We start from the raw sequence: 20,615 nt of genomic DNA on the forward strand, positions 1-20,615 counted from the left end.
GCAGGAGGACTACACCTGGTCACCTCATTACTTAAAGTTCTTTACTTAAAAAAAAGAAAAACCCTAAGCTCTACGAGCACACCTCTAGCTGTTTATTTGGCAGAGCTGCACTTAGTTTTTGAGAACATCTAGCTTTTATTCCTATTGAGTTTGAACGTGCTTATTCTAAGTCCCTTATTTGGACAAAAGCGCCTGCCAAATGAATGTAATGTAATGATTTTTGATCTGTTTGCAGTTGAATAGATGGAGGCGATGGAAGAGTACAATATTGTGTTCTGTGGCAGACAAACTACTCGTGTTAAGTGCCTGTACATCAGATTTGTACTTAAGGAAAGTATGTTTGCTTTTTCATCTTTGCTGGTGGGAGGATGAAACTATGCACAAGTATAAGATCTGAATATAATTACAGCTGACAATCAGGTATGTCTGTAGTCAACATATATCGAGCGTTCCTTGCATGAACACTACAAATTATGTAATCCATACAAAGACAGGACATTTTATTTTGTAGTGGGACATTTAAAATATATAATAAAAGCAGACCAACAGGTAAAGTCACAGAACATTTTATTTATTTGACTATAAAATCAAATGTAGATCCTGCTAAATATATATATATATATATATATATATATATATATATATATATATATATATATATATATAAATATATATATATATATATATATATATAAATATATATATATATATATATATATATATATAAATATATATATATATATATATATATATATATATATATATATATATATATATATATATATATATATATATATGTAATCTCCTAAAGCAGTCCAACAACATCAACATCATCCTCACATTTACACTCCACTTTGTTGTTGGCCGAAAACTGCTGACTGTTGACAATATCTGGCTGCTCAAGGCTCTCTGATGTTGTGGTAGAGCCAATGAGGACTTCACGACTAACATCAGCTGGATGATGCTCCTGCTGCATGATTTCTCTGGCGAGGGCGACCAGAGCGGTCTCGTACCTCTGCAGGTGAGTGTTGTGGTAATTCCTCACTTCATCCATGGAGCTGCTGGCGTTTTGGTATCTGTATAAAACCCTGATGTAAGCACACAGCAAGTCAATTAGAAAATGCTCCATTGAACACTTGTGTCCTGAAACCAAATCACTCTCTGCTTGCTGCTGCTGAAAAGAAATCTAACGGAAACTGTGTTTTTGCTTTTCTGCGCAATACTGTGGGTTGATAGTTAAAAAGCCAATTGAAATTCAATCAAAATGAATATTAGCTATAATTTATCAGTTGTTAGAATCAGTTCATAACACGGGCAGTGGAGAGAGCATTGTAGCAAATAAACCAGCTCTTACATGTTGGTTAGCTGAAATATTTCATTGAAGATGCCTAACCTTGAAGAGTTGATCTGGACCCTGGAGTAGAGGCCCATTGGATGATATGGGCTAAAAGATGGGCAGGGATAGAAGCCCACTGTGTAGGGGGTCATGGCGGGACATGGGTAAATGCTGGGGGCCAGCAACTTGGACTGAGCTGGAGGCATGGCCTGTGAGACAAAGACGGAAACGCCAGGGTCCTGCCCTGCTCCCTGCCCTGCTCCCTGTCCTGCTCCCTGCCCTGCTCCCTGCCCTGCTCCCTGCCCTGCTCCCTGCCCTGCTCCCTGCCCTGAGGGCAAACACACTCTACCTTTCTTTTTCTGGGGGCGATACTCATAATCTGGCAAGATATAACAGAGCAGAGACCCAGGATAAGTGAAAGTCAGAAGTTCACCATCAATACCAGAACAGATTTCAAACTGAAAATATATCCTACTATATATCTGCATACAAAAGATGGCAGTAACCTTGCAGTATTCATAATCCTCTAGTCACTATATCAGCTGCTGCCATTTAGCTGTGTAATTGTCCATACCAGGGAATTGCTGCTTATGCATGTGTTTCAGTTTGTGAGCCACTTCATAGTAAGGCCTCTTCTGTTCCTCACTGAGCTTGGACCACTCACAGCCCAGCTGAATACTGGTGTCTATCATGTTAGCTCCGGGGTAGGCTTTGCGCAGGGCATATCGGTGGATGTGAGACCATACCATAAAGGCATTCATCGGCCGTTTAATGTATCCATTCTTGTCTTGGCTAGACTGCATCTGCTTCAGATCTGAGGGAGACATTTTGGGGACTGATTACTTTGCTTCCAGTTGTAGGAAAAACCCCCAACAACATTCAAAATAACACAGGTAAGGTATAAGTATGTTAGTACATTATTGATCATTTAGACAAAGATTCCCTTAGAAATCTATAAGACAACAAACACATTTTACAGCAAAAATAAATGGATAGACAAACAACTAATGACAAAATGCCCATAAATACTGTCCATTATTTTCCCTTTTGTTCATAAATACATTTTGGAGTTCTATATATGTGAAGTGAAGCTCACATATAGTAAATATAGTAAATGCTGATTGCTAGACACTAATCACAGATTGGAGGAAACCAATTTCCACCAGGAAAAGAAAAACAGATGAAATATTAGAGATGACAAAATTAAAAATACTCATATTATGTCAAACTTATGATATACTTAGTCAAAGAAGTCAGAATTCTGAATGGATATATTTTAATGTTGACTTACTATATCAAAATGATTGACACAGAAAGTAAAAATGTATCTCATAATTTTGATTTTCAAAGAATATATATATATATATATATTATCAATCATCTTTATTTCCCTGCTTCCATACACACCCCACGGATCATCACACACAGCCCCTATAGGGATACTGTACCTTCCTCCGTTGGCGGGATGGTAAAGCAGGTGACTGGACTGTCACCTCCGAGTCTGGGTGACTTTGGGGTCAGGGGGACAGGATCTGGATTCAGGGGTTCTCTAGCTGCAATGGCCTGTGGCGTATCCAGCCTCTCAGTAAACCGGAGCGGGACAATTTGTTCACCAGGTGGAGGCAGCTCCACTGCACTGAGCTGGGAACCTGCTGCCGCTGGACATGAACCTGAAGGGACAGTTTCTGGCCGGACCCCGCCATCACCACCGCTACTTCTCACCTTCGCTGACACGCCATGGTAAAGTGGTAGTTTGTTAAAAAGGGTCGATATGGGTGGTAGCTTTCCGTCTTCAAATTGATAACTTGCTCCAACCGAGGCAACGTAGTTTTCCCAAGTCTTTGACCCATTTCCGGACCAGTCCAGAGGCTGAACCTGATCCGCCTCTCCGGTTTGGAAGAACTGAGAGGCGGGCCTCGCTGGGTCCTGGTCTTGGCCCGTGTGTCTGGTTGGAGCCGGACTCCTTTCACGTTTTCTTTCTTGAGGGTGCCTGTCCATTGTCACGACTGTCGCTGTAGTTTCAGGTTGGGTCCGGGTTTCAATGTTTCATCTGAATTGTGATGAATTAAAAACCGACAAACAACAGAGATCGTTTTCGGACGTTAAAAATTCTTAACGGTGTTCCACAGGGTCTGAATGTTCCAGCTAGCGGTTAGCCATGTAGCTGTTAGCTATTTAGCAACGTTTGGCAAAATGGGGTTTTAAGACATATAATACGTATAACATTTACAAGACTTTGGCTGCCTTTGATGGACTGAAAATATACACAAATAAATAAACATACATACTTAAAAGGGACAGGTCACCCCCCCAAAAAATACATATTTTCACTATTATCCATCTAGATTTGTTGTGAGCAGTTTCATGTAGGAACTATTTTCTTTCTACCGATAATTCCTACATGAATGACTGCTCAAAACAAGGTGTGTGGATTATCTTGAGTAACCGGGTCATGATTTCTGGAAAGAGACATTGCTGTTTCGTTTTTCAAATGTGTTTTTTTTTTGGCGTGCCATATAGTCCCTTTATATTCAAAAAATGCAGACATCTCTACGGCTGATATCTCCAAGAGTCGGCAACTCACACCAAAACAATCTAGATGGATAAGGTCAAGTCTCTTCTCCCCCAGAAAATATTTACCACACACCAAAAGTAAAGTTTTTATTTTTTATTCGTTCTGTTAACCGTTTAATAATATTGTCTGTATACATTTTATTTCCCAACAAAAATTTTAAAGCCTTCTGTGCACCACCAGGAATAAAACTCTGGTGGGAAAATAATACATTTCCTTCATTTATTTATTTGATTTGATTATTTTAAAAGTTGTCGAAATAAAATTTTATCGAGACTAAAAAATACTGGAAATGTTAGTTTTTAATGTCAGAATATAACCTTGTCTAAAGTTGCTAAAACCTCCAAATTACCCCCCAAAATACAGAGGACATGACCTCAGTGTCCTTAATAGTAGCTAGTATGGCCCTGTTCTGGATCAAATGTAATGCAAATATCATGCCTTAAGACCATGAAGACAAAGAAAAAAGGAGGAAACTGAATCTTTAATGTTATAATTTAATTTAATGTCGAATGAAGTACAGAAAATATAGAGTACAATCAAATTAAACTAGCTGTACCGAAAAAGAAAGAAAAAACGTGATTCCTGTCAACTAAATTATATTATTAATAGCTCTCCCATATGAACATAACCATACAAGTAAACTAATAAAATATTAAACTAATAGCTATGGAATCATCCTTCTGAGAGTAACAAAATAAAGATTTGGTCATTTGGAGTGCAGTGCCTCAGAAAATGACAAGAGGCTCTGCTTAGCTGTGTTTGCACATCAAACAGAGAAAACTATACCCATACACAAAATCACACACACTCGTTCACTCTTTTCTCACACGTTCACTTCACTCGAGACCCCAAAACCCTTTAGACTGATCTCAGCTAGCCACAGAAATCATTTATTAAAACTCAGCTGATGAAAACATTCCTCCAATTTATCTAATCCACATGTAACATCCGTCAAATGTAAAGGTGGTTATTTTCTAGTACACGGTTTGTGAGGCGCAGATATGAGACCCTTGCACCATACGACCACCAAGTGAGTTGCAGGGTGAAAAATGTTTTCTGGCAAAAATACTTTGTAATTAAAGGTACATTGCTGGGTTGTCCCAAAAATTCTGCGGTGTGCCACTGCCTTAAACATGGAAGGAATTTAGAGAATTGTGATGTTCAGTCTTGTAGATGGTGACCATCATTTTACCCTCCTCTCCCACAGCCAGTTGGAAAATACTCTTTAAAAAAAACAACATTATTCTGTACCTCTATTCATACACAGTGTCTGTATGCAAAAGTAGAATAGACAGAATATACATGTGGGTCAGAAAGCAATGCTTACATAATGTCAAGTGCCCTACAACAGCATGTCTGAGATAGACATAAAGAGAAAATATCAGTGAATAAAATACTGACTGACCCTTTCATCAGGCATTAATCTGACAGAGGCATCCAAAATGGAAAGTAGATTATTGTAATATAAAGAGCCCAACAGTATTTTAGGGATCTTTGTTCTGAGCAGTTCAAGGCTTCACTCATGTTGTCTTTTAAAACAGCAATAAAACTTTAGCTGTCCTACTGTACATTGAGTTATTGTGAACTGCCTGATAAGAGGAGAGGGGAGACAAAGAGGATCTAATATGCAATTCATCCGCCCTAATATGGCTCAAGAATAAGCATGACCATACACTGTTATCTCAATGCATACACCCACCCTGCCCTCTGCTGGAGGACCAGAGTATTGATTCAGTATATTCCAGATACTGTAACTGTTATATATTTGCACAGGGAGCGAGAGACCGTAATAGAGTCAGCCCCTGGCTATAATATAATGGCTTAAATTTTACAACTGAATTTGGTTGAAATTATATATAAAACATGATATCTCAGGCTACAATGCAAAATTAAGGCAGCAATGCCATTTTAATTTGAGTCAGTCAACTCTACTGATTGAATTTTCTGTGCAGTTACAGCGAAAATCTTTTTTGCAGTGATTTTTTGCAATAAAGGGGGAAATACTATAGTTCATAAAAAAAAACTGGTAAAGACGAGGATCCTTTCCCCGCAGGAAAATAACGACTAGAGGCTGTGGGCTGTCACCTTCCCTGCTCTTCAGGTGTCCTCCGTGTGACGTAATTTCTTCACACATCAGATTACCCCTGTGCACCAGTGGGCACTCTCCCCGACCTACAAGATCGTGGTGAACGATCACTGGTGCCAGCTTGCCAATGAGAGCAGAAACAGAAAGAGAAACATGCAAGGTTGTCTTCAAGTACAGCAGTCCTTCTGTAGTTCACACTCTCATAATGTCAGACATGCAGACTCACACACACACTCGCACTCACACACACACACACACACACACACACACACACACACGTATTTGCACTCCTTCATTTCCCAAAACTGCCAAAGTTAGCAAAGGCATCTTGTTTGGGTGGAACCACGGCTGGGGTGATGGAGTGTGCAAGGCCCATCCCTACTCCTGGCACTCCCATGCCAGCCATACCACTCATCATCACTGGAGCAGCCATGCCCATATTCATGCTCATGTTCATTCCCATCATGCCTTGGTTTACAGGAATTCCCCCCATCCCCATGGTACCCGTGGTCATTGAAGGGGGCATGCCCATCGTCATGGCACTGCCTGCCATCATGGGATTGGCTGGTGGTCTAATGGGTGTCATGTGTGGCGGGGAGCTGAGGTTCAGTCCTCCAAAGTTCTGGGCCAACAGGTTGACGGGAGGCACTCCTGCACAGACACACATGGGCAGGGAGGAGTTAATCCACTCTGTTTTACCACTTGGTTAAAAAGGCTTATGAAATGTGTAATAGGTTGATCATTTTTGTCAGATAATTACACTAACCAGTTTAATCTAAACAATGTACATTTAAAATGTTTACTGACCAACTGATCAACCTGTCCACTTTATTAATTCAAATCTTCACTTTGAGATGTTGTGACACAGCATGAACCCTGTAACTGGGTTTCTGCAGGGTTCACCAAGTTAAATGTGACTATTTATTTACATTTTCAGACATTTTATAGACATTATTTTAGTCAGTACTTCCCAGCTGTATATAACAGTAAATCCTAATAATATCATTAATTAATTATTAACTGGAACAATTGTACTGGGGATTTTCCAGCCAGTTTTTGCTGAAATCACATACAAAAACATTTTATGAAAAAATATTTAAGACTTTCAAATGGAATTCAAGAGCTGTAGATATCCTGCATAATGATGATTCTTACTTACATCCACATTCTATGTAAAATGCACACAGAAAATGAACATGATACCTTGTTGCTGGATGATATTGTTGAGTGTGGGCGGTGTCTTAGTGGGGTTGAGGCCCGCTGATAGGAAGTCCAGGCTGATGTTGACGGAGGGGTCAGACCAGGTCGACCCTAACGATCCTTGACCAACGCCAACCTTCTGCTGTTGTCCTATAGGCTGCTGAGATGTCATGCCCCCCAAGCTCTGAAATAAATTACAAATATTTTACACTTAAATACACAAAGAATATAGTTATGTACATCATACACATCAAACGATCACTGAACTAGAAAAATAAGAACAATTTCTGACATACAGGTAAAAAAAAAAAAAAAACACACTGTCAAGTGTCACTTGGCATATTCTAAAATGTTTACCCAAAATCACAAACTGAAAGCAATTAACAGCCTCAAACTGGATTCTAACACTTTTAGATTCTAACTCTTTAAGGGTGCACTGACTTACAATTTTGATTAAGTTGGCAGTGTTTGTGTCATCACCTTTCACATTTTTATTGCACTATTAATTAGACTGTGTAATACATATGGGAAGTTTCTGGGTTATTGGATTATTAATTTCAGTGGAATTCATTATTTACATAATTTTCAGGTTTTCTTGCAGTTTGAGACAAACTAGGCCTTCCTGTGATGTGTGCCGTACCTACCTGTTGAGAGCGAGAAAGGGGCATGGTGGGCATAGCAACAGATGCTCCTGGCGTTGCCCCTCCTAGAGAGAAAGTCATGCTCTGAGACGCGCTCAGTGTTGTATGTGGATTGGTTAGTTGATGGTTAACTCCACCCATCAGGTCAAAGAGCTCGGCAGATGGTGGGACGGGGGTGGGATTAGAGGCAGGGGTTGTTGGTGACTGGACGCTGCCAAACAGGTCAGTGATGGGCTGGGAGGGACCAGAGCTAGATGAAGCTGGTGGATTGACTGAGAAGGCATTCCAGTCTCCAAATTCTCCATTTCCATTGGCTGATGCAGCAGCTGGCCACAAGAGAGTAGTGATTTGTTTAGTTGTGATTGTAAAAGTCATCTTGGATTTTGACAGGAACTGCCTCACTCCTTCACTGTGTCTTAAATTTACATTCATGATGCAGAATGACAGTCGCCAAAACTCCAATCAATGAGCTACATGTCAGTCTGTATAACTTCATGTTTACCCCTCTTGGTTCATTTGTAAAAAGCCAGTGTGAACATGAACCGGACCAGAACTAAAATACGAAAATGTGTAATTTTTTCCCTTGATCTGGAGCACAGACTGTATATAAAGATGGACGACACGACAGCTCCCCAAAAGTGAAGCCAAATCATTTCAATTGCACCCAATTTTGATGGTTTCTGTCATTTTAGGTAGTTCTTATCACACTGATGTGTTCAAGTGTTTGTTTTTTCTGATAAGTTTGGTACTAATTAGTTATTTGATGCTATAAAAAGGGGGTTTTACGTCATGATTGACAGCTGAGGCCGTCTTGCGATTGAGTGAGCCTGGTGTATGGGTGGGACCGCGATCGGCTCCAACTCCAAACGCTACTGCGCAGCAGCTCCAAATGACATCACCAGCGCAAGATGGCAGCTCCCGTATCCGGGATATTTTGGCTTAATTTTTGTACAGTGGGAGGAAATGGAGACGCACCATCCATCTATATATACAGTCTATGGTCTGGAGCAAATGAACCGAACTACAGATGTGAAAGTACCCAAAGTTTACTACAGGAAGAGCTGAGAAAGGCAAGAACAAGTTTACCAGTGGAGGCTGGGAGGCTGGCAGAGGCCGCAGGAGAGGAGAAGTCAGCAAAGCCACCAATGAGGTCTGAACTGCCACCTGGATGGATGGACACACACATGCATTCATACAAAAAGCAAAGGACTAAGAACTGTCACAACTCGTACACCACATACCCAAATTTTAAAACCACCTTTGTGGCCTTCATTTCTTCCTTATCTTTGTGTGTATAAAAGTTTGTAGTTACCTGTGCTCTGATTGGATGAAGGGTCAATCACTAGCAGGTCAGCTAGACCGCTACTGGAAGACTGCCTGATCGATGACTAAAGACAGAAGCAGAGAAAGACACGGTGATTAAACCTGTACTATTGAAAATGTAAGTCACATTTGGAAAAGCGTGAGTGTTTGTGTGAGTACCTTCTCCTCTGGGCTGTTGTCTCCAGTGTAGTGGGCTGCAGCCCCCAGGTCCAGAGTCTTGCTGCTTGTTGCTCCACTCCGTTTCCGTGTGGTAGTGGTTGTGGTTTCTGTTGCTTGTGTGATCTGGATGCTCTTCGTTGTGACAGTTTCCTCCTCATCTTTGAACTCAAGGGTTTCCTGCCTTCCATTTCTGGATGCTCTGTCCTCCTCGTTGTCACTATGGCAACCAGACGAAGGATGTATGAGAAGCAGATTTTGCTATTGACCATTTTGTTGCTTTGCAATTTGTGTGTGTTTGCTTGTGTAATGGATAATCCAAGACACAATGATTTAAAGATGTTAACCACATGAAAGGGATGCCAAGAACCATCTGATGTGCAACAACTGGGTGGCACTTTGCATTATTTTATTTTTGTTGAATGTTTAAAAAGGCAGCTCAGTGTCCGAAATTAACTTTTTGACTCACCGGCCAAGGGGACTGGTAGATGAAAAAAATCCACCGGCCAAGCGTATTTTTTACCGGCCAAAATTATAAATTGCCTTTTTGTGTCACATATACATTTGTTTAAGTACATTTCATTGAGATAATAAGGTATTATGTTGAATACAAACTTAAAGATGCCAGAGCAAAATTTTAAGCTAAATTATTTTAATATATTAATCCAGTGTTTCCCATTAATTACCTAGGCTGTGGTGGCTCGCCACAGTCTAATTTTTCCCGCCAGTTTCATAATGAACTGAAAATATATTACACTTCTCATAATAACATAAAAGATCTTTAATGTTGTGTTTTGCGCCATTGCTTCAGCAAAGCATCTCTCACTGCCAGTCACTGCCCTCTACCCCTGCTGTACACACACACACACACACACACACACACTGGACAGCAGAGCAGAGAGGCTGTGGTAGAGACACCAGGTGTAGTGAAGGCAACATTTTACTTTTTCCTCGAGTTGTCGTCAACTCGAGGAAAAAGTAGAAAAGCGACATTACCACCTGCTTTGTCCGCAGTTGTTGTTGTTGTTACAACCACAGCACACGTCTTAAGCTAATAGCTAATTGTTACGAACAAGCTAAAACAAAAGCTATCTAATCTTAAAATTTGGCACATTCTAGTAAATGTACTGCTGGCTGAGACAAACCTGCCCCTCTCTCTCTCTCTACAAGTGTGATCACAGCAGCAGCAGAGGGAGGAGGACAGGAGGAAGGACTGATACTGACTGTCTGTTCTTCATTCTTACTAAACTTCACTCAGTATTTTGATTGTCAGGAATATTAGGCTATTTATTTTACTGACATTTTTGGTTTATTTTCAGTGAGATATTGACTTTATATAGTGACTTTGCTGTTGTAAACTTTACTGTTGCTGCTCTAGAAACAATATTTTGTTATATTTAAAATATAAATCAATTCTAATCCTGTTCTAAATGTATTATTTTTTTATAAAAAAAAAAATTAAGATACAATCCTAATGATCCCTACCCCTACAGCTGATTAGTGGCTTCACCCTGACTTTGGGAGGATGAGCAAATTGCAGTTCAAATCCCTTCACTATAAGCTTTGTTTAATTAATGTTATTTTGTGATTATTATTTTGTAATGCACACAGTGCAATCACTCACAAAAATATGAAGGATTACTTCAGGACATTGCTTACTTCATCAGTTTCACTTTTTTCTTGCAAATGAGTGTAATGTGAAAAACTACAACCTGTGTTTTTTTTAAATAAATATTGTAATGACAATAGTCTAAAATGATGTAAAATGCATAGTTTTTAATCAAATAACATAACATTTTCTTGGGGGAGGAACCTCAAACCCCACGACCACATGACTTTGGACCCCCCTAGAGGGTCCGAGGTCCACCCACCACAGTCTCACAAAATCATGTGGGAAACATTGTTTTGATCAAAGGTTAATCAATTCAAGCCTGAATGCAACTCAAGAAGTGTTGATCTCAAGATTTTACTAAAGTATTGGCTATTAAATGTACTTAAGGATCAAAAAATAATGGGTCAAACACAGGACCTTCAGACAGGAGATTGGGTTCATTTCCCGTGTGAAACCAATAGTCAACATTGATTGTTTTAAGGAAGTAGTTATTCTAACCCAAACCATGATTTTTCCTAAACTTAACCACATAGTTTTGTTGCCTAAACCTAACCAAACTGCGACAGTCACCTGAAATCTTTCTCAGCAAGCTTTATTTCAATAGTCTACCTGGACGTTGCATATTTTCGCCGTCACCATACCTGCTGACTGCGGACTGAGAACGTGTTGAAATGTGACACTGCCATGATGGACACAAAGTGTATTACACACTTTGCCGTGATACCGGGGGTTGCAGCAGCAGACCGGCGTAGTTTAGTGGAATATCTTATGTCCCGTACGTTAAATAGTCTGTTTAGACTCACGTAAAAACATGTGATAGTGTGTGTGTGTGTGTGTGCGTTTGTCTGACACAGACAGCAGAGGACAGAAGCAGTGCGCCCATAAATGACACCAATGACACACGGTAGAGACTCTCAGCATAGTTTGTTATTACATGACTATTTTGGTACAAACACACCTGCCAGTGTGGCGGACAGCCTTCCAAGATTTACTCGTCAAACGGAAAATCTACCTGCATTTGGCGCTAGGCGTGTGTTAATTTCGGACCCTGAGGCAGCTATTAAAAAGGAAGCCAATTAGCTACTGCGATAACAACACGACTATGCACAACCAAGGAAGCATGTAGTAACTTTAGTATACACCCTCAGATCATTTAAAAACAACATTCGTTCAGACGTTTTATAAAACATGTATATCTGTGTGCGCCCCGGTAGCTCACCTGGTAGAGAGCGCACCACGTATCAAGGTTGCAGCGGCCTGGGTTCGAGTCCGGCCCAGGCCCTTTGCTGCATGTCATCCCCTCTCTCTCCCCTGTCTTTCCTGTCTCTCTCTACTGTCACTATGAAATAAAGTGGAAACGCCCAAAAAAATAATCTAACATGTATATGTGTGCATGTGGACATCGTCAGTGTGTACGTTTACCTGATTCTGTCGGGTGAGTCATCTCGCTCCTTCTTTCTGAACTTGTTGAGTGTGTCATCGATGGTGCTGCCTATCTTGTCACTGATCTCTCCGAGCTTCTCACTAAAGGGGAAAGCTCCTCTGCTCTTATCCCAGTCCTCATCCCACTTACTCCGATCCAACTCATTAGCTAAAAAGAAGAAAACAGAAAAGAACAGTGAGAGAGAAAGAGAGAGACTTTATTAACTCGCGCAGTTTCACATTCATCCACCAAAGGACATATACTGTCTCTCATTCTAGTGGTATAAACCTCCTAATTTCAGCTGTACAATGTTGTGTAACAATTGATGATCTATAATAAATATAAGACACTAAAAGCAACAATAAGATTAGAGCTGCTGCAAATTATTATCTAAATATTTTATCGATTAATTGTTTGGTCTATAAAATGTCTCTTTCCGATAAACAGTCCAAAATCAAAAGATGTACAATTTACAATGAATAATGAACAAATCAATTAATTTCTAGCGATCGACTAATCGATTAATCTACTAATGGTTTCAGAATTAAATAATATCCTCTTATCAATAAAGGACTTGGTAAAATCATAACACTAATTAAAACATTTTTTTTTACAAGTAAATGGGAAAACTCTAATGCTGAAATAAAACATCATTTAGCATGAGTCCATGACTGTTTTTTTGTGTGACATTTATAGACTTTATAGAGATTAATCAACTAATCAGTAAACCAATATTTCAACTTCCTTGTTAGTGCAGGAAATTAAAGTTTAACTTTTAATACCCATTTAAAAAGTCACACACTTGCTTTACATGATATCCTTCCTCCAATGCATTTTAATGGGTTTGGATCGGGGAAGATACAGTATCATTTTAATCCACATGTGACTCGAGCTGTTAAAGAAGATGCAGTGAATTACTTACCATTCTTAATGCTTCCTCCTCCTCCTCCTCCTCCTCCCATACTGTCAGAGGAGACTCCAATGTATTTATCTTTGTTCTTCTTGGCTTTCTTCCTCTCCTCTCTCAGTCTGTCATCGTCCTGGACGAACTCCACCATCTCCTTCACCTTCTGACGCACATTGATGCCCTGATCCTTCCCATTCTCATCTGGACAGACACAAGTGCATGAACACACACACACACACACACACACACACACACACACACACACACACACACACAGTTAGAAAACTAAAGCCAGAGGACTACATACTGTATTCATGCCCCCTAGAGAATGAACCCTTTATATTTTGGACACTTGGTGATCTTTCTGATTGTTTCTAATTTGCACACAAGATATCTCGAATTTAGATCAAAATAAAGAAGAATAAGAAGAAAAAGATGAACCAATAAGGACGGAGCTAATTTTAATTTAGAGACTCACCGATGAAGTGGTAGTTTTCTAGAGATCGCAGGTCGTAGATGTGTTCTCTGGCACTGGTGACGACTCTTTCAGACCCATTCCTGATCAGATAGGCCAGCAGCAGTAAAGCCTTGCAGAGTAAGATAGTGATAAAGAGAAATGGAGTGAGAAACATGATGAGACTTAAATATGGGGGGGTGTAGTCAGCATTTTCATGTCCCCTCTCTTAAACTCTGCCTAACTGCTCTCTAAAAAATCCAAACTAATTTATCCTTGACTCTTGCATAATTTATAATCTTTGCAAATCAGTCTTATATGATTATGCAGGCAGGACACAAGAATGTAGTTGAGATGTACTGTTCTGATCTCTGCACTATACATATACAGGATTCAGGGAGGAACCAAGAAACTGCTTCAACATAGCCGAGAATCAAACTTATACGCTGCTCCTTCTGAAATCCCTGCACCTCACATGTACAATCATACAGGCACAAAGAAGCACTGAGACTCAGCTTTAATAAATCCTGACAACATACAGAACTGAGCTGCACAACACAACACAGGCACACCTGGAAAACAACCAACTAGCCTGCCAATTAGAGTGTAACCATACCTTGTAGACTCGTCTCCAGTTCTTCTTGTTGTCTTTCAGCATCCTGGTCCACAGCATGTTCATCACCTCTGGGAACTGCTCATACATAAAGGTAGATCTACACACACAATAAAAAATATTATAGTACTAGGAAAACTCATGCAAGTAAACCAAAGCAGAATCAGGTCCAGTGAATAGAGCCTGTGGAGAATTAGCCTTACTTTTCTTTCTAACAGAACTCTTATTTCTCCTTAATAAAACACCTTGTGTGAATGTGTGTAATGACATAATACAGTTTATCTGCTACTTTAGTGATGAGATGCATACATTTACTTGCACATACAGTGCACATATGTATGTGTGTTTTGCACATACTTGGCTATTTCTCCCATCAGTTGTCCGGAGGGTCCCCAGGGGTCATCATTCGTGGCCTCTCTCACCTTGGACTCGATCTCTGAGTAGTTCATCACCACATTGGTGCTGTTGACACAAACATATATTTTCTTCATAAATTACACCAATAAAATATTCATATTACTATCAATATTTCAGACATGTAAAGGTGAAACTCTGTGGCTTTCCTTTCTTGTCTTTCTGTTCACTTATTGCGAACACAGTGCTAATTATTGTCAGTCTTTCAGTCAGTCAGTCAGCCTTGCTGCAAATGTTCAAATCAACAAACATTCTGCCCTGATTCCCTTCACACTCCACTCATCACATTTCTAGAGGTCAGGCAGACCAAAATACAGACAATTAAAGACACACACAATGACACATTTACACAGTAGAACACAAAAATGCATGCAAATACAGTAATGTCAACTATTAAATGACAAACGATGTCTCAGGCTAGCAGAGCGTTGTTATTATATCTAACTTCTACACACACATTCTCTACACATCACAGATATCTACCTACTGCTACACATGGCACCCTCTCATTCATGCGGCACACACACTCAACGCACACACAACAAATAGAAATATTCGTGCATGTGTCAAAACACAATAAAATTGAGTTAGACAAGGAGAATCTCAGTTCACTGAATAATGCATCCTCTGTCCTGACCACTGCACTTCAGAGGACAGACATGCATGTGTGCACAGATACACACACAAGCATAGTGTGTAAGAAAATATTCAGCTGTCTGGTGAACAAAGGGAGATGAGTCAGTGTGTGTGTGGAAGTGAGGTGAGCAGGGTGCATGTATCCATCTGTCTGTGTCTGTGTAAAACAGTGAGGTAAACACAGCCAAACTTCCCCATAAGCAGGGAAGGCTTCTTGCCCTCTTTGTTTTTGTGGGCTCACCTGCTGCTGTGTTTGTTTTCCTGTGTGTGTGTGTGTGTGTACTGCATCTCTTGAAGGGCATGGCTTGCTCTACAGACCCCTTGCAAAAAACAGCCAAAGCACTGCAAATTGAAACACACCTCTCCCTCTCCACCACGACTTCTTATCTACTGCTTCTTCATTTGTCATTCCTCCCTCCTTCTTCAAACTTTTTTTCAAATTTCTATCTCTGTCACTTAATTTTCTATCCTGTTTTATCTCCTGCTCCTCGCTTCTTCCAATGTTCAATCCTATCATCACTTCTTTATTCCACAGCAATTGCTATCTTTTCCTACCCTTCCTCTTCATCTCGTTCTCCACGGAGCTCTGCCACCCTCCCAGCTAAAGGAAAATAAGAGGCATCTGTACATTACAGGAGCTGCCTTTGACTGTGTTATTGTCAGCAGATAAGATAGACACAGACAGTGAGAGCTCCATAATAGCGTGACTTTTAGTCTGCAGGAAAAGCAAAGCTGCCACTGCCAGCTCTGTTGAGGTAGATCAATAATAGAGGGTATTCTTCATGCCCAGCCAGGCACAACCAACAGCTGATGGGAGCTGCTGTCTATTACACCATCTAAAGCTCTGTTGAGCTCTCTGTCTGTGCTACTTCGATATATTCTCCTTTATATATTCTTTCTTAGGTCTATTCACTCATCTTTCCTTTATGCAACTTTTTTCAATGTATTTCTTTTTTCCTTTTCACGTTTTTGATATAAGTGGTCCTTTAAAAGGCGGAGCCAAACAGAGAACGCAGTTTCTGAAACTGTGGGCAGACAGTCAAAGTGAAATTGACATTTTCATGTTAGCATGTTCACTGTGACTTTTGTTCTCACAATGTTTTTGTTTAAAGGATTGGAAATGCAAATGTGGAAAATAAACATGTGATGAGTAAAATAAAAAAACACTTCCTCTTGGAAGCCTTGTTGGCCTTATCAGTGTATATCATCATGAACTATATTTAAAAGGCATACGTAAAAACGTATGTAAGATTTCATCACTCTTCCTAAAAATAAAGAAATAAAAAAAAAAAATTTCATTGTTGTTTGGATGCACAGTACAGTACAATGCAAGTGCTAATACAGCACCCACACAGTATTTATCTAATAGTAGCCTGCATTTAACCTTGTTTGCAGGATTGCAACAACCCACAGCAGCAACACCTCCAACTTGTAATTACCCACCTCATGTACAAAAGCACAGTAAAAGATCAAGACAGTTGAAAGAGATAAGAAAAAATTAAAAAACAAAGAACACAACACATTTAAAAAATGAGATGGTGGCTAGCTGATATGTTTTGAGTTAGAACCATCTAATAAAGTGGCCAGGGAATATATTTTCTGATATTCTGCCTCCCACATATTTGTAAATTGGGCGGGGAAAACATTAGAAAAGTCCAGTTCAACCCCACTGCAAACTACAACATCAATAATGAACATTTAGTTAAATTAACACCACTCTGACAGTGTGAATCAAGACTGAACATTATCATCATTGTAAAAGGTAGAATTTATGCCTGAGCTGTTGTATTGGATTGCATTAGATTCTACAGGTGTACCTAATAAAGTGACCACTAAGTGTATAATTTGGTTCATCATCATTACTGTATGCACAAATTGCATTCTGATAACAGGCATGTATACTCCACTGAAATGTATTTAAAATAAGAAATTAAGACTGACAAACTCTACAAACAAAATCTTAATGACTTAACCTGCTGTAGTAAAAACCTAAAATGTAACAGTGACAGTGAAATGATAGTGAAAATCAGAAAACGAGAAAAACAGAAACAGCCACAACAAAAAACAGATTCTTCTAAAGTCGATGGAGACACTTTTCTAACTGAACTAACACACTTTTCTCTGGTGTAAGGATAATTGCATGAAACAAGGGGTGCACTGATCTGTAACACTACACTCAACATCAGTCCAATAATGGCCAAAGCACTGGATCATTTATCAGGAAAAAAACTAATCATACGATAAAAACTAGTTATTAACAGCTTAGGTGTTATTTGAGACGGAAAAAAAGATCCTGATTTATAATGTTATTGCAGATTCAAGGCTTTGGTATTGAAAATGAAAGACATTCCCACATGAAACTGACTGTGAGAGATTAGACGTAGCATATCTATTAAGAGGAGTATCTAAAAAGGTTGACGTGTGACAGCAGATGCACCACTGACATACTGTTGAGACTAGTATTTCAAACAGAGCAAATTGTTTTTTGGTCAACCTATTAGAAAGATAGTCTGATTCTAAGAGCACTATGTTTATGAAATAAGGTTGTCTTTTAACATCAGTCAAGACAATGACTCTAATGTGTATAGTAAGTTCATACACACGTGTCCCTTAACTTGGGATGAGGCTTGTGGACAGCTTGAGATTAGTTTTAATTGAACTTTAACTCCATACAGTCATTGAGATCTGTTTTTCACATATCTCATGCTTTTAATATAAATGTGTTGTTGCTCTATGAATCATATGATGACAGTTTCCTTTGTAAATCTACTTAAAAACTTAATTTTATTTTAGCTACCACAAACCCAGCCCTCAAGATAGTGACATCATCCTCATCAAAAGTTGTTTACTTGGTTATTAAATAAAAAGGGCCTGTTCCAAGAAGCAGGTTTACTTAATTATCACGACTAACTCTGCTGAGTAAAAGAAAAGTCTCAGAAAAGTCATTCATATATGTCTGCCTCTTAGAACAGACAGGACAGGAAGCGGCTGTCCTCCTGGGTTACAATAAAAACACTATATACATTATATTGCACATTATACTTGCAACAATAGATATCACAAAGATGCACGCACAGTGTTCAGACAAACAACACGATGTAGTAGGCTGCAACAACAGCATTAGCTACTACAGTATGATGTGTTTGGCTAACACGCTCCGTTGTCTTAACTGTCGGGGATCATGGGGGCATGGGCCTCGTTAGACACTGTGAGACATCGCCAGTAGCTAATTGGCAGGAAATTTACTATCCACGTACAAATATCTAGCCACTTAGCTTACCATCAGTGATGCTTCGCTTTCTAGTCGGGATATAATGTTAGGTGAATGCATAGCGGAGGCAGCGGGCATCACCATTGTGGGACAGGGCGTGATTCTGCAGCAGCACTATCAGAAACAGTACACAGAGCCGACCTGGGCTTAGCAATGCTAGCGGAATTAGCTAACTGGATAGCTTTCGTTCTGGATCGGAAATAAATGAATTAGCAGTTTGCAATATTGTGTTTTTCCTGGCCTATACGAACCAGCGAGGAAAATGGTACAGCGGGAGATGCCATTGTAAAACACGCATTTCTATTTATGCCACAAGGATGAAGATTGGCAGCTAGCCAGCTAGTCGGAGCTAACAGCTGAGGGGCTATCGCCGTGACGTCACGGCCTGTATCCTCTCCTCTGCCAGCGACAAAAGCTGCTGATGCTGCCCGGCTAAAGCCGCCTAGCTAGCCGGTTAGCTTAGAAGCCACTTAGCGGTTTAGCTAGTGCACACAGATCCACCTGCGCCCCGGTACTCACGCTTTGTCCACCAGCTCTCTGACTTTCCACATATTCAGCATCTCCGCACGGAACTGCGGGCTCGCCGCCTCGATACTGCGTCGCCCCCGTGTCTCTACGCCCCACAAGACAGAGGTGGTATCCGGTTACCGACGACAATTCCCCCCCCTACTCCTCGATGAGCTCCGGTAGTACAGCGGTCGCTGCGGTTAACGGACCGGCCCCAGTTGCTACGGAAACGTCGTTATCTGTCTACGTCACTGAAACGTCGAGATGTGCCCTCGCTCGCGGCCCATGTATGTTTATGGACAAAGCTCAAAACCAGAATGGCGCAGGAACAATGAGGCAATGAATTTAATCTTTCTGGATTTCTGTAGGAAGATCCTAAGCTCCGGATGGCGCAGTGCCTTGTACAAGGACACTTCAGCTCAGTGGGTGTTTGGGCCATAGATATGGTTTTGGGAATACTGAAGTCCTTTTTATTTTTATTTTATTTTTTACAGTTTATCTTCATGATGCTCTAAAAGCCTCCATGAGTTTCCACCCCTCTGTGTCATCTTCCCTTTAAAAACCACTATGTGTAACCTACCTGACTTTAAAATGATATAATGTAAACTTTTGTTAATGGTAGTAGTTCCAGCTGCCTCAGAGCTGTTTCAAACACATTTTACATCATATTTGACTAACAACTCTGCTGATCACAAATTGGTTGTACATGAAAATGGTATTCATTTAGAATATATGTTTCATTTTAGATGTTTCAGTATGTTAGAATAAAATATAAGCGACCACAGTGACCTGGGTGCCGTATCACTTGTTTTGTGTGTAATAGTGTAGAGTGTGTGTGTTTGTGTAAATACATGTGAATGTTTGAGTGGAAAAATAATTATTTGTCCTCACGATTTCTTCATTGTTTGTCTGTGTGTAAGACAGACAAGCTGAGTGCATTCACAAACAGATATATCACACACATATTCATATGTTACATTTTGCAAACCGGAATACAGCTTGGGTGTCTGTGTCCCCTGTTCTCCAAACGTTATGTTTGCATGCATTGAAACAATGGAGCAAAACTGTGTTAGACATTGTTTGTGGTTGTATGATTGCACTGGCTGATTTTCAACATCTTGTTGGCTTTTGGTTGGTCACCAGGGCTACTGTGAAACCCCCTTAGCAGCATTACAAAGAGCATGAGAGCCTCTGTGCTACAGCAAAACAGGAAGCAGTCTTATGGGTGTATATGTGTACAAGAACAGCCAAGGGATTATATATAATGTGGCATAGAGCCAAAGTGCAGTTTAGGAGTATTTCACACAGTTGTCTCGGAGCTATTGGCAGGAGATGAAATCCACCTGTATCTCCCATCAGGTGTCTTTGACATTTCAAATAACCACATCAACTTCCGTGGCTTCCTTCCTTCTTTTTTAAGGATGTTGTATATGTAGAGGTTGCTGTCTGTGTGTGACTTGA

The 20,615-nt window shown here is 40.0% G+C and overlaps 2 protein-coding genes across 2 annotated transcripts; both read right to left on the reverse strand.

The window, feature by feature from the left end:
* Nucleotides 1–774: 774 nt before the first annotated feature.
* On the reverse strand, nt 775–3,667 carry LOC122888392 (protein capicua homolog). The gene is made up of 4 exons (XM_044222802.1): nt 2,785–3,667; nt 1,911–2,150; nt 1,394–1,715; nt 775–1,088 (listed from the first exon to the last, which is right to left on the reverse strand). Exons 1-4 carry the CDS (start codon nt 3,332–3,334, stop codon nt 806–808), a joined length of 1,395 nt encoding a protein of 464 aa, XP_044078737.1. The 5' UTR covers nt 3,335–3,667; the 3' UTR covers nt 775–805.
* Nucleotides 3,668–4,391: 724 nt separating this feature from the next.
* Nucleotides 4,392–19,880, reverse strand: LOC122888390 (clathrin interactor 1-like). Its single transcript, XM_044222800.1, has 12 exons — nt 19,167–19,880; nt 14,684–14,788; nt 14,330–14,426; nt 13,738–13,846; nt 13,275–13,460; nt 12,352–12,520; nt 9,321–9,537; nt 9,151–9,226; nt 8,925–9,002; nt 7,842–8,164; nt 7,201–7,381; nt 4,392–6,648 (listed from the first exon to the last, which is right to left on the reverse strand). The coding sequence occupies exons 1-12, from the start codon at nt 19,205–19,207 to the stop codon at nt 6,290–6,292; spliced, it is 1,941 nt and encodes a 646-aa protein (XP_044078735.1). The 5' UTR covers nt 19,208–19,880; the 3' UTR covers nt 4,392–6,289.
* Nucleotides 19,881–20,615: the final 735 nt, after the last annotated feature.

Source organism: Siniperca chuatsi, linkage group LG14, assembly GCF_020085105.1.
Source record: "Siniperca chuatsi isolate FFG_IHB_CAS linkage group LG14, ASM2008510v1, whole genome shotgun sequence".
NCBI lineage: Eukaryota > Metazoa > Chordata > Actinopteri > Centrarchiformes > Sinipercidae > Siniperca > Siniperca chuatsi.

Bases quoted from the DNA above. Each gene is read 5' to 3' on its own strand.
- LOC122888392 (XM_044222802.1), bottom strand. From the start codon at position 3,334: ATGGACAGGCACCCTCAAGAAAGAAAACGTGAAAGGAGTCCGGCTCCA. The intron at 2,151-2,784 runs GTACAGTATCCC...TGTCTCCCTCAG, and splicing joins CATCCCGCCAACGGAGGAAG to ATCTGAAGCAGATGCAGTCT. The intron at 1,089-1,393 runs GTTAGGCATCTT...TGCTTACATCAG, and splicing joins GTCCAGATCAACTCTTCAAG to GGTTTTATACAGATACCAAA.
- LOC122888390 (XM_044222800.1), bottom strand. From the start codon at position 19,207: ATGCTGAATATGTGGAAAGTCAGAGAGCTGGTGGACAAAGC. The intron at 14,427-14,683 runs GTATGTGCAAAA...TTGTGTGTGTAG, and splicing joins CTGATGGGAGAAATAGCCAA to ATCTACCTTTATGTATGAGC. The intron at 6,649-7,200 runs GTATCATGTTCA...GTGTCTGTGCAG, and splicing joins CAATATCATCCAGCAACAAG to GAGTGCCTCCCGTCAACCTG.